The 12,500-nt window shown below is 35.2% G+C and overlaps 1 protein-coding gene across 1 annotated transcript in view; it reads left to right on the top strand.

The window, feature by feature from the left end:
- Positions 1 to 3,607: 3,607 nt before the first annotated feature.
- Positions 3,608 to 12,500, top strand: part of LOC130245123 (5'-3' exonuclease PLD4) — a 21,412-nt gene continuing 12,519 nt past the window's right edge. Inside the window, exons 1-3 of the mRNA XM_056477787.1 lie at positions 3,608 to 3,911; positions 5,156 to 5,325; positions 9,960 to 10,038. Coding sequence (XP_056333762.1) covers positions 5,318 to 5,325; positions 9,960 to 10,038 — 87 coding nt within the window. The 5' untranslated portion in view covers positions 3,608 to 3,911; positions 5,156 to 5,317. The remainder of the gene's footprint in view (positions 3,912 to 5,155; positions 5,326 to 9,959; positions 10,039 to 12,500) is intronic.

The following is a 12,500-nucleotide window of genomic DNA, read 5'->3' as shown; positions in this document are numbered from 1 at the left end:
CATAAGAACAATGTTTAGTGGCTCACTGTATTACTACAGTGTTTTTAAAAGTCTAAACACTTTATTGATATAGTGTACAGCCGAGCACATGTGGTCAGAACACAAACGAGTCGCAGGTAATAAAGTATCAAGCGTTTCTCCCAAAGTAAAGTCTGTCTGCCAGGTCTAAGCAAAGTGCCAGCAGGTGTCTGTAGCTCTGCCCACTCTCCGCCTCTTTGCCCTTGTAAACTCTCGGTCACACACATACATTCATTTATTCATTCATTTTATTTTTGGCTTAGTCCCTTTATTAATCCGGGGTCGCCACAGTGGAATGAACCACACTGTAAAAACAAAATTAATTTTACTGAAAATATCTCTAAATTTTTACAGTATTTTTTCATCATTTCAAATTAAATTAAAAACTTAGTAAAATGACAAACAATCTTTCTAAATGAACAGTTTGACTTTCAATTTAGGTACTTTATCATTAAAAACAAATTACTGACATTTTTGTTTTTATACAGGGAAATGACAGTAGTATTTATACAGTATTTTTCTGTTATTTTAAATTATATTCAAAAGTTCGTAAAAATAACAAACAATATCTGTAAATGAACAGCTTGACTGTTATTTTATGTACTATATAATTAATGACACATTACAGCAATTTTCCTGTTTTATACAATACAATTGCCGTATTATTTACACACTGTTTTTTCCAGTGTTTTTGAAGTACATTTAAAATTATGTAAAATTAAAGTAATAAATTATAATTACTTGCTCTGAAAAAAAAAACATTAAAAAAACATAAAATTACGGTAAATTTTCTTGAAATAAAGTGCAAAAAAATAATAAATCGACAGATATTTTCATGAAAATATTTACAGAAAAACACTTATTTTACAGACTTTTCCTAGATTATTACGATCAATTCTGTTCAATAAATAAAATAGATAAATTCCGCTCATATACACCTGTTCCGGATCCCGCTGATCACACACACAGTCGGAGGATCGTTATGAACTGATTACATGGACTTTAAAAGCAGCACAGACGCACGCACCAATTGCTAAGTCTTGTTATGCTGTTACTGTGAACATTATGATGCGTTTCTTTTGCTGTGCTTTGTTTGTTAATTGTTTATGTGGTTTGCTGCTTGGACTGACCATTTGGCTGTTATTTGACCATGACTCTGGATTCCCTGCATACATCTGTTTGCCCCTGTGTTGACTGTTGCTTGCCTGACCATCTCTGTGTAATAAACCTGCATTTAGATCTGCACTCCTTTGTCAGCATCCCCTTCACATTACAGTTCCATTTCATTTAAGATTTGTAACTGAATTATTCCATATAACGTAATCCTCTACATGTTTTATATAAATACTATTCAATAAAATGCAACGACTGTAATCTTAAAGTTGAGAGAGTTTTAATCAGTTGTATCTCGTTTGTTGTTTTTTCCAGACATTTTTGGATCCAAAGTAAAGGTGTTTAATTGTAATGATTGAGAGATAAAACTCTTTTAAATAACATGGTTTTCTCTTGAACTGTTAGTGCAGTCACTTTATTGATGGTGTTCGATCATATTAATCTAGGAAAGTTTGTGAATTAACAGTGTTTCTCTGTAAAACTCTTAGTGTGTAACGTTTTTGAACGGATTTGATCGTAATAATGTAGGAAAAGTCTGTAAAAAAGTGTTTTTCTGTAATTATTTTCATGAAAATATCTGTAGATTTATTATTTTTTGCACTTTATTTCAACAAAGAAATTTTACCGTAATTTGGGTTTTGTTTATCAGCTGTAGCTGTCAGTCATTTGACTTTTTTTTTTTTACAGTGCACCAACTTATCCAGCACATGTTTTACGCATGTTTTTCTCATCTCTGGGAAACATCCATACACACTCATTCACACACACTCATACACTCCAGCCAATTTAGTTGATCAATTCCCCTATAGCGCATGTGTTTGGACTGTGGGGGAAACCGGAGCACCCGGAAGAAACCCACACCAACATGGGGAGAACATGCAAACTCCACACAGAAATACCAACTGACTCAGCCGGGACTCGAACCAGCTGCCTTCTTGCTGTGAGGAAACGGTGCTAACCACTGAGCCCCCGTGCCCAAAAATCTAAATTATGTCATAAATAATTTTGTATAAGTTCATAAACGTCTTGTTAATGTGTGAATGTCAAATTGTTTTACCATATTATTTCTGCGTTCACCCACTTGTATTAATGAACCTGAAGAATATCTGAAATTTCCAATGAAATGAAAATCACTCCACAACAATTATGACATTGTTTATTTATATTTTTAAAAATAGACATATTTATAATGATTATATCTCCTAAAGCAGGGGTGGCCAAACTCGGTCCTGGAGGGCCGGTGTCCTGCACAGTTTAGCTCCAACTCTGATCAAACACACCTGCTTATAGATAATTAGTGATCTTGGAGACACTGATCAGCATGTTCAGGTGTGTTTGATTAGAGTTGAAGCTAAACTATGCAGGACACCGGCCCTCCAGGACCGAGTTTGCCCACCCCTGTCCTAAAGGAACAGTTCAAAACTGAAAATGCTCATCATTTACTCATTTTTCTGCTTGTTGTTTCTTTAGTCTGTTGAACACAAAAGAAGATATTTGCTGATAACCTGTAACCATTGACTTCCATAGTATTTCTTTATTCCTACTATGGTAGTCAATGCATTTCAGCTTCTTCAAAATATCTTCTTTTGGGTTTAACAGAGGAAAGAAACTCATAAAGTACACTACTTGACTAAACTCTTGTCGTCTATGCAAGTTTTAGGAACAGCAGATAATAACCTGACTTCTAGTTGATGATTTGGTATCAGAAGTGGCTTATATGAAAGGTAAAGGCCTCTAGATGACGCTTATTTGAGCACAATAAAATATGATCATGTCTTGATGTTGACTGATTTCATTAGGACAGTGCGGTCTGACTCTGCTTAGACTAAAGTCTGCTCACTAAACCTTCAATAATGTCCAGTATAGAATATGTGCTCATGCTGCAGTGGAAACAGAATGAATATTGTGTCTGACTCCATCATGAGCTTGGAGGACTGCATCCATACATCTCTGCAATGACTCAAATCACTGATTAATAAAGTCATCTGGAATGGCAAAGAAAGCCTTCTTGCAGGACTCCCAGAGTTCATCAAGAGTCTTTAGATTCATCTTCAACGCCTCCTCCTCCATCTTACCCCAGACATGCTCAATAATGTTCATGTTTGGTGACTGGGCTGGCCAATCCTGGAGCAGCTTGACCTTCTCTGCTTTCAGGATCTTTGATATGGAGGCTGAAGTATGAGAAGGAGCGCTATCCTGCTGGAGAATTGTCCCTCTCCTGTGGTTTGTAATGTAATGGCAGCACAAATGTCTTGATACCTCAGGCTGATGATGTTGATCATCCACTCTGCAGATCTCTCGCACGCCCTCATACTGAATGTATCCCCAAACCATGATTTCTCCTTCACCAAACTTGACTGATATCTGTGTGAATCTTGGTCCATGCTGGTTCCAGTAGGTCTTCTGCAGTATTGGTGATGATTGTGATGCAGATCAACAGAGGATTCAGCAGAGAAATCCACCTTCTGACACTTTAAGATCAACTAGAAGTCGAGTTATTATGTGTTGCTCTTACAACTGAGATCCAACACAAGCCATTCGTCAGGTAGTGTATAAATAACCACTTGAGTAGACAGTTAATTGTCATTATAGTTGTGTGAACGCTCTCTTTAAATCTGTTTGTTCCTCCTGGTAAATGTTCATCTGATAATGATTATAGTTGAGTTTCTGCAGAAATGAAAGTGAAACTCAGAGCAGTCGGGACTTTTCCTCAGCGCCTCCTCGATGCTCATCAGTGATTCTGTGATTTCTCTCTGGACAAACTCCACTCACTGAAGCAGGTATCTCATATTTTGTTATATTAAAACATATTCTGAGATTTTATTTTGTTGAGATGTATATTAAAAATCTTTGATAATTCTTTGTATCATATGATTAACTCACATTTAGCCATGCATTGTGTTTTATTTATATATTTTATAACTAGTTATTGCTATATATATATATATATATATATATATATATATATATATATATATATATATATATATATATATATATATATATATTATAAGTAAATGCCAGTTTTTCAACATTTAGTGTATTACCTGCTGGTTATTTGTATTGCATTTTGGAAGTGCGTGTGTTTTTTTTTTTTTTTTTTGTAGTAATTATTACAATGATATTTAATTGTTAAAGTGTTATCAAACACTATTGTAGTTTTCAATAATATTTGTACTTTTAGTTGATATTTTGCATTAATGTTAGTAAAGTTGTTTATTAATTTTGTTAATATATAATTATATATATATATAATTTTATATATAATATATATATTTATAATTTGTGTTAATGTTTATTATATAAAATATATATATTGTGTATATATATATATATATATATATATATATATATACATATATATATATATATATATGTACATATATATATATATGTATATATAGTCATTATAGCCTTGGATTTTATGTGAGCTGAATAAAAAATAAGTGTTATATATATGTATATGTGTATATGTGTGTGTGTGTGTGTGTGTGTGTGTGTATATGTGTATGTAAATGTGTGTGTGTATATGTGTATGTAAATGTGTATATATGTATATATATATTTATGTATGTGTGTGTGTGTGTATATATATATATGTATGTATGTGTATATATATGTGTATATAAATATGTGTGTGTGTGTATATATGTGTATATATATATGTGTGTGTGTATATATGTGTATATATGTATATGTATATATGTATTTGTGTGTATATATATATAACACTTGTTTTTATTCAGCTCACATAAAATCCAAGGCTATAATGAACTGTTAATCACACTGTAAAACTCGCTTCTCTTTGCCTCCTTTTTTAAAATAAACTTTCACATTTATAAAACTCCTAAATGTGTCAAATGTAAAGATTTCAATCTTATCAATGAGTTTGATTTCAGTCAAATGATTAATTCGTTTGGCTTTAGTGAAAAACAGCACATAATAATGTATTGTTAATTGTAAACGTCTTCATTTTGAGTATAATAATGTCTTGACCGTATCATTATCTCTGTTTGTTTTTCAGAAAAGCTTGTTAATGACGCTGAAAGAAGTATATTTAGATGTTCGCATGAGATTAAAAGTGCCATTTAAAAAATAAAAAAACAGAAATGAAAGAGGAACGAGTGTGTTTGAGAGAATTTCCCTTTGTGTTTCCAACAAGAAAGCATTCAACACCTGCGGCAGCATGTCTGAGTAAGTGCTCTATCACATACTGTATAATCCTCAGTATAGTGCTGACAAATGATTTATTGCGTCCTAAATAATAGTGTACACTGCTAAAGTTTTTTTTTGTATTTTGTGAATCATTTGCCCATTTATTTCTGCTTTTAAAACTGTATTATGGGAGCTTAATTGTTTTTTTAACAACTTTTAGCCTTGAAAATTTTGTAAAAAGTGACTTTTCTGAGCATGTGTAGTAGTTTGAAGTGCTATATAGAGTGTGTTGGTGTTGTATATTACGCTACAAACACCTTGCGATAAACGGCAGCACATTTTCTGTTATTTCTCTATATATTATCTTTTACATTATTTCAAATGACTAAAATGTCAATAAAAGTCACTGTTAAACTGTAGAGTTGAATTTCCAACATTAAAAGTTGACAGAGATCGATATCCCATAATGCAATTCACAACCGTAAATAAACCCCAAATACAGAAACTGTTATTTAACAGATGGTTTTTGCAGTGTATATTTTTGTGTATATAAATGTCTTCATGACTATATTGTATAAAATATTTGTCTATATTTAAATGTATATAAATATTTATATATAAAACCATATTATAAAATATATTTATATTGTATATTTGTTTTAGTGCTCGGCATAGATTAATCGCATCCAATATAAAAGTTTGTTTTGACATGATGTATATGTGTGTGTGTGTGTGTACTGTGTAGGTTATGTACAGTAGAAATACACTCAAGTATGCATATATTTTAGATGATGTTTATTTATATTTAGATACTTACTAACTCCCAGGGCCATTTATGTCAAAGGTGATATTTAGCCGCACCTTATTGGTGTTTCGAAACATATAGTTTTTGTTAGCCCAATGCTCAACCCCCAACCTGGAGGACTAGGACATACACACAAACACTATGGCCAATGTAGTTCATCAATTCCTCTGTAGCGCATGTGTTTGAACTGTGGGGGAAACCGGAGCACCCGGAGGAAACACACACAAACACAGGGGAAACATGCAAACTGGCCGAGCCGAGGCTCGAACCAGTGACCTTCTTGCTGTGAGGCGACTGTGCTACCCACTGTGCCACCATATTTATATTTAGATATAGAATGTATATGATAATTTACACATTTAAATATTTATGTAACAACTTTGCAACCCAGGCTCATTCTGAAAACGTCGGACGGACGTCTCCGGAGACTGCGAAATACGTCTCGGCGGCACGTTTTTCTGCAGTTTTTGTTTTCGCGAATCCGCCAGAGGTCGCCGTGTACGCTTTTCGAGATCTCAAATTTCCCTCCCGAGTGCCATTCGCGCCTGCTGTTCTCGTGTAAACCCACCAGAGGCTGCTGTCGACTCACTTTTTGACAGACTTTCTGACTGACTACGCTAACGATTGACTGACCCACCCTCCCTCCCCCTTCCCTAAACCCAACCAATTCTATCGATTGACCTGCCAACCCACTTCCCTGAACCCAACCAACACGTTCCAAAAGCAATCCAAAAAAATAAAAGCCCTCGTCTGATTTTTTATTTATTTTTTTTACCACATCCTCACCCTGCTATTCACTTGTTTGTTTTATATTTTGGATTCTGTTTTTGTCTTACCTGCTTTCTGGAACCGCTCTTCACTGGACTTAAACCCCCGTTTTCATGGTCAACTCGTCTCTGCATCTCAAATCCGCCGATGTACGTGGCCCACTAACGAGACAAACTGGTTGCAGCCGCAATGCCGGCCATACTGAGGTAAGCGGTCAGCTGGTAAGCGTGAAAAGGAACGGCCCGCCCTGTAGCGTTCGTTTAAAAAAATGAAATGCAGCCATACGTACCTCCGCCTACGGAATTCGCTGTCTCCAGAAACGTCAGCAGGGCTACGTTTTCACAATAAGCCTGTGTTGCAACTTTATGTACAGCTTTGTTTTTATTACATATACATAATAAAAATATTTAATATACACATATATTATTCAATTAATGTTTATTTCTATAGTGCTTTTACAATGTAGATTGTGTCAAAGCCACTTAACATAGAAGTTCTAGTAAATTAATCTGGTAAATTAGAAGTTCTAGTAAATTATGCCAAAACATACTTCTATTTTGGATGAAATAATTGTGATTAATCTTGCCCTGCACTAATATCATGACAACTTGACGTTATCAAGATTGTCATAAATCTGTCATAAACATGATGTCATGAAGCGTTTATAACGGTGTAATTTATTATTTTTCAGATTTTTCAGAAAACTGTGTTTGTCATTAAAACGTCTCAATAAAGTGTCATTACTCTGTCAAATCCTTTTAAACAGCGTCCTTAATATTTAATGACATTTTAATCACAAATTCAGCTTGTGCCGCTGTAGTTGAGCTCAAAATAAATTAATGACACTGTATTAAAATTATGACACCGTTATAATGGCTTCATGACAATCATGTTTATGACAGATTTATGACAAGTCTTGGTAACGTCAAGTTGTCATGACAAAGACAAAAACGGGTTGTGATGTATTTATGTCAATGTGTCATTACAAACAATGTCATCTTTGCATTGAAAATGACATAACTGAGCGAATGACTCTTAATGATATTTACATTACATTTACATTTACATTTAGTCATTTAGCAGACGCTTTTATCCAAAGCGGCTTACAAATGAGGACAAGGAAGCAATTTACACAACTATAAGAGCAGCAGTGAATGAGTGCTATAGACAAGTTTCAGGTGTTTAAAGTCTAAGAAGCAAAGCATTAGTAATGTTGTTGTTGTTTTTTATGAGAGAGAGAGTACAGTTAGTGATATAGCCAGAGAGGCAGTTACAGATTAGGAAGGAAAGTGGAGACTAAACAGTTGAGTTTTTAGTCGTTTCTTGAAGACAGCAAGTGACTCTGCTGTTCTGATGTAGTTAGGGAGTTCATTCCACCAACTGGGCAGATTGAATGTGAGAGTTCGGGGAAGTGATTTCTTCCCTCTTAGGGATGGAACCACGAGGCGACGTTCATTCACAGAACGCAAGGTTCTGGAGGACACATAAATCTGCAGAAGTGAGAGCAGATACGAAGGAGCAAAGCCAGAGGTCGCTTTGTAAGCAAACATCAGAGCTTTGAATTTGATGCGAGCAGCAACTGGCAGCCAGTGCAAACGGGTGAGTAGCGGAGTGACATGTGCTCTTTTGGGTTCATCAAAGACCACTCGTGCTGCTGCGTTCTGAAGCAGCTGAAGAGGTTTGATAGAATTAGCTGGTAGCCCGGCTAGCAGAGAGTTGCAATAATCCAGTTTGGAGAGGACAAGAGTTTGAACAATGAGTTGAGCTGTATGTTCAGATAGGAAGGGTCGGACCTTTCTGATGTTGTAGAGTGTGAATCTGCAAGATCGAGCAGTTCTAGAAATGTGCTCAGAGAAGTTTAGTTGGTCATCAATCGTTACTCCAAGGCTTTTTACCATTTTGGATGCAGTAATGGTTGCCCCATCCATCTGGATTGAAAAGTTATGGTGAAGAGTCGGGTTGGCAGAAACTTCAAGCATTTCCGTTTTCGTGAGGTTAAGCTGGAGATGATGATCTTTCATCCAGTGTGAAATGTCTGACAGGCAGGCTGAAATGCGAGCTGGAACCGAGGGATCATTAGGGTGAAAAGAGAGGTATAGCTGGGTGTCATCAGCATAGCAGTGGTAGGAAAATCCATGTTTCTGGATGACTGATCCTAAAGATGTTGTGTAGATAGAGAAGAGAACTGGCCCAAGAACAGAGCCCTGAGGTACCCCAGTGTTTAGATGCTGTAGGTTGGACACCTCTCCCCTCCACGACACCCTGAATGACCTGTCAGAGAGGTAAGATCTTGCGTATCTTGCGTGTTTGTTGTAGGTGCAGCAAATTGAGCACTGATTTTTGCAGTTTTGGTGCAAAAGAATGTAGCAAAGTCATCAGTAGTGAATGTGGGGGATGCGGTTAAAGGAGGAGGATAGTGGAGGGAGGAAAATTTTTTAAAAAGTAAGCGAGGATTGGTGGCACTGTTGACTTTCTGACGGAAGTACGCCTGCTTTGCAGAAGTAACCTCAGCCAAAAAAGAGGACAGAAGAGTTTGGTATGTTATGAGCTGTTCAGGATTTTTACTTTTTCACCAAATTCTCTCAGCAGCCCGAAGTTTTGAGCGATGCTCACGGAGAACATCCGAGAGCCAGGGTGCAGGAGGACTGGCACGGGCTGGCCTGGATGTAAGAGGACATAGTCTGTCTAGACATGATGCTAGTGTGGAGCAGAGTGTATTAGTGGCACCGTTGACAGTTGTTATAAGCATGCTTATAATCTTATTCACATTCATAACATGATTATAAAGGTTCATGACAGTCTTATGAACACAAGTAAAGGGTTACCATACAAACTTTTATCTTGGATACAACAATCAATTGTTGAAGATTAATTGCATCCAAGAAAAAAGTTTGTATGGTAACCCTTTACTTGTGTTCATAAGACTATCATGAACCTTTATAATCATGTTATGAATGTGAATAAGATTATATGCATGCTTATAACAACTGTTATGAAAACTATTCATTGATACAGCTTTAATCTTCAGTTTTCAGAAGAATAAACCACATTACAGCTCTACAGTACAGATTGAGTGACTCTCTGTGTTTATTACTTTCAGATCTACACGTCTGCGAGATGTTCATGAACTGACTTCTCCGTATAAAAGCCTACATGACAGTTATGTGTCCAATAAAAGAGTAAGTCTGATGCTTTACAAAGTCTTTCTTGTATTCACAAAACATTTTATCTAGATACTAAGTGTTATGATCGTCAAGGGGTCGATCACAACAGGAAAGAGAGCCAATACTAGAGAGAATTTAAATATAACAAGATTTGTTTAATATAGGAGATAAGGATATATCTTCAGGGGAAGACCAGGCCAAAAATAACAAACAAAAATATCTTATTTTACCAACTATCTTACCTAAAGAAAATCAAAAGTTACCTAACTCCTTTTTCCCAAAACAATAACAAACGTACAAAAAAAAAAAACATGGCGTCATTCCCCCTACATCTCCTCTCACAATTATTCACAAGTGTGTATTATATTACAAGTGTGTATTGTATTAACCACAACTCTTGACATTATGGGTAGAAACGAAATGAGCAAGAAACTTATAAATTGAGACAAGAAATAACAAAAACTAAGACAAAGTCATAACATTAATCACATTGTTAAACGTTTCTATACATACAGTGCCAAACAAATTTCAATCTCTCTCTGGCGTAGTGCTCAATGGTGGGCAAAACAGAGAAATATGCTGGAGGAACACAAAGGCCCACAAAGCTAACGCATAACAACAGTCATTGTGCCACAAAAGGCCTTGATCAGTGCTCCAGCATGTCTTTTTATTGGGTAGGTTGAGATGAGAACCAATCGAATCCATCATCAAATTTCCTCCAGGAACCGCCTTCCTTCAAACAAAAGCATAAACACACAGAGTAAACACAAGATGGCAGCATAGATCCGCAAACATCAACTAAATGTTAATAGAGTCTTAAATTACAGGACGTTTTTAGCTCAGTTTTAGCATAAATGCTCACAAAACAAACTTTTACCAAAGAGCATAGAATCCCCAAGAGGCGACACTCTGTTGCTATTTGGGAAACAGCCACTAGATGCCGCTAGTGTCACGCAGCGGCCATTTTGGAATGAAAATTCCAATAAGACAACAGCAGGAATAACTAATGTTAGACTGAATGAATCAAAATATTGAGTTAAATATGAGTTAAAATATTATAGTATATATATTAAACTCTCCGCATAAATGAGTACAGCCCCTTCTTAGTAACATTCATCCAGTAGTTTGTATGGCCTCCATTATTTTAATGACAGCAGCAAGACTTCTATGAATGAACAAGTTGGCTACTATTTTCAACATCTATCTTTTCTATTCTTCAAAAATGACCCCTCTTTAAGGATGCGTTCACACTTGGTTCAATTGCCTGCACTGTACCCAAGTTTGATTATCGCCCCCCTTGCCACCTTCTCGGTTAGTTTGCGTTCACACTGCCCTTTTTCCTTCTGAACTCCAGTACACTTGCCTCATCGAGGTGCTGTTGTGTGTACGTCTGTTGAAAGGTGACGGACAGGAAAGCAAAGCACCAAAATGGAAAGACGTACACACATCGCAGTCGTTCTGCTTCTGATTCTTTTAGTTTTGGACATACAGAACGTGTCTCGCGTCCATCTGCCGCAAAAATATTATAAACATTCAGAACATCACGCGATGTGTGCAGGAGCTGTTTTTGGAGGAGACAATCAGACGTTATCACTGTGTTTGCCTATGGAGCTAAACATATGCCAAAACAATCTGAATTTGAATTGTGTTCATTTGAATTATCGACAACTGTAATTTCATAAATCTGAATTTTTATGTGCCGTTTAAAAATTTTTTGAATTTGAATTTCTTAATTTGAATTTCTTAATTTGAATTTGAATTTCTTAATTTGAATTTTTTAATTTGAATTTAAATTTCTTAATTTCAATTTCTTAAATTGAACTTTCTTAATTTGAGTTTCTTAATTTGAATTTCTTAATTTGAGTTTCTTAATTTGAATTTCAATTTCTTAATTTGAATTTCAATTTCTTAATTTGAATTTCTTAATTTGAGTTTCTTAATTTGAATTTCTTAATTTGAATTCGAATTTCATAACTTGAATATTGAACATCTGAAATTAAAGACAACTGAATTTTTCAACTCTGAATTTTTTGTAGACGCATTTTCAAACTTCTACTCATCCCTGTTAATCACCCCTGACCTACTTTCTGCTGAATCGGAATTTCACAATCGGAATTTCTGGTTTTGAATTTTAGAATCTAAATTTGACCTGTGTTCATTTGAATCATCGACAATTGTAATTTAATAAATCAGAATTTGTATATGGCTTTAAGTTTTTTTTTTTTTTTTGGAATTTTTTTATTTCAATTTGAATTTCTTAATTTGAATTTCATAACTTGAAGATTGAACATCTGAAATTTAAGACAACTGAATTTTTCAAGGCTTAATTTTTTGTAGACGCATTTTCAAACTTCAGATTTTTTGTGTGTTCTGAATTCACAGACTGCAGATATCCCGTTTGTAAAAATACAGTTTCAAGTTGTCAAGATGAAGAAATTCAGAACATCAAATTCAGATTCTAAAATTCAAAACATTAT

Source organism: Danio aesculapii, chromosome 17 (assembly GCF_903798145.1).
Source record: "Danio aesculapii chromosome 17, fDanAes4.1, whole genome shotgun sequence".
Classification (NCBI taxonomy): Eukaryota; Metazoa; Chordata; class Actinopteri; order Cypriniformes; family Danionidae; genus Danio; species Danio aesculapii.
The sequence above is the reverse complement of the archived record's forward strand: the minus strand, read 5'-3'. Positions and strand labels throughout refer to the sequence as shown.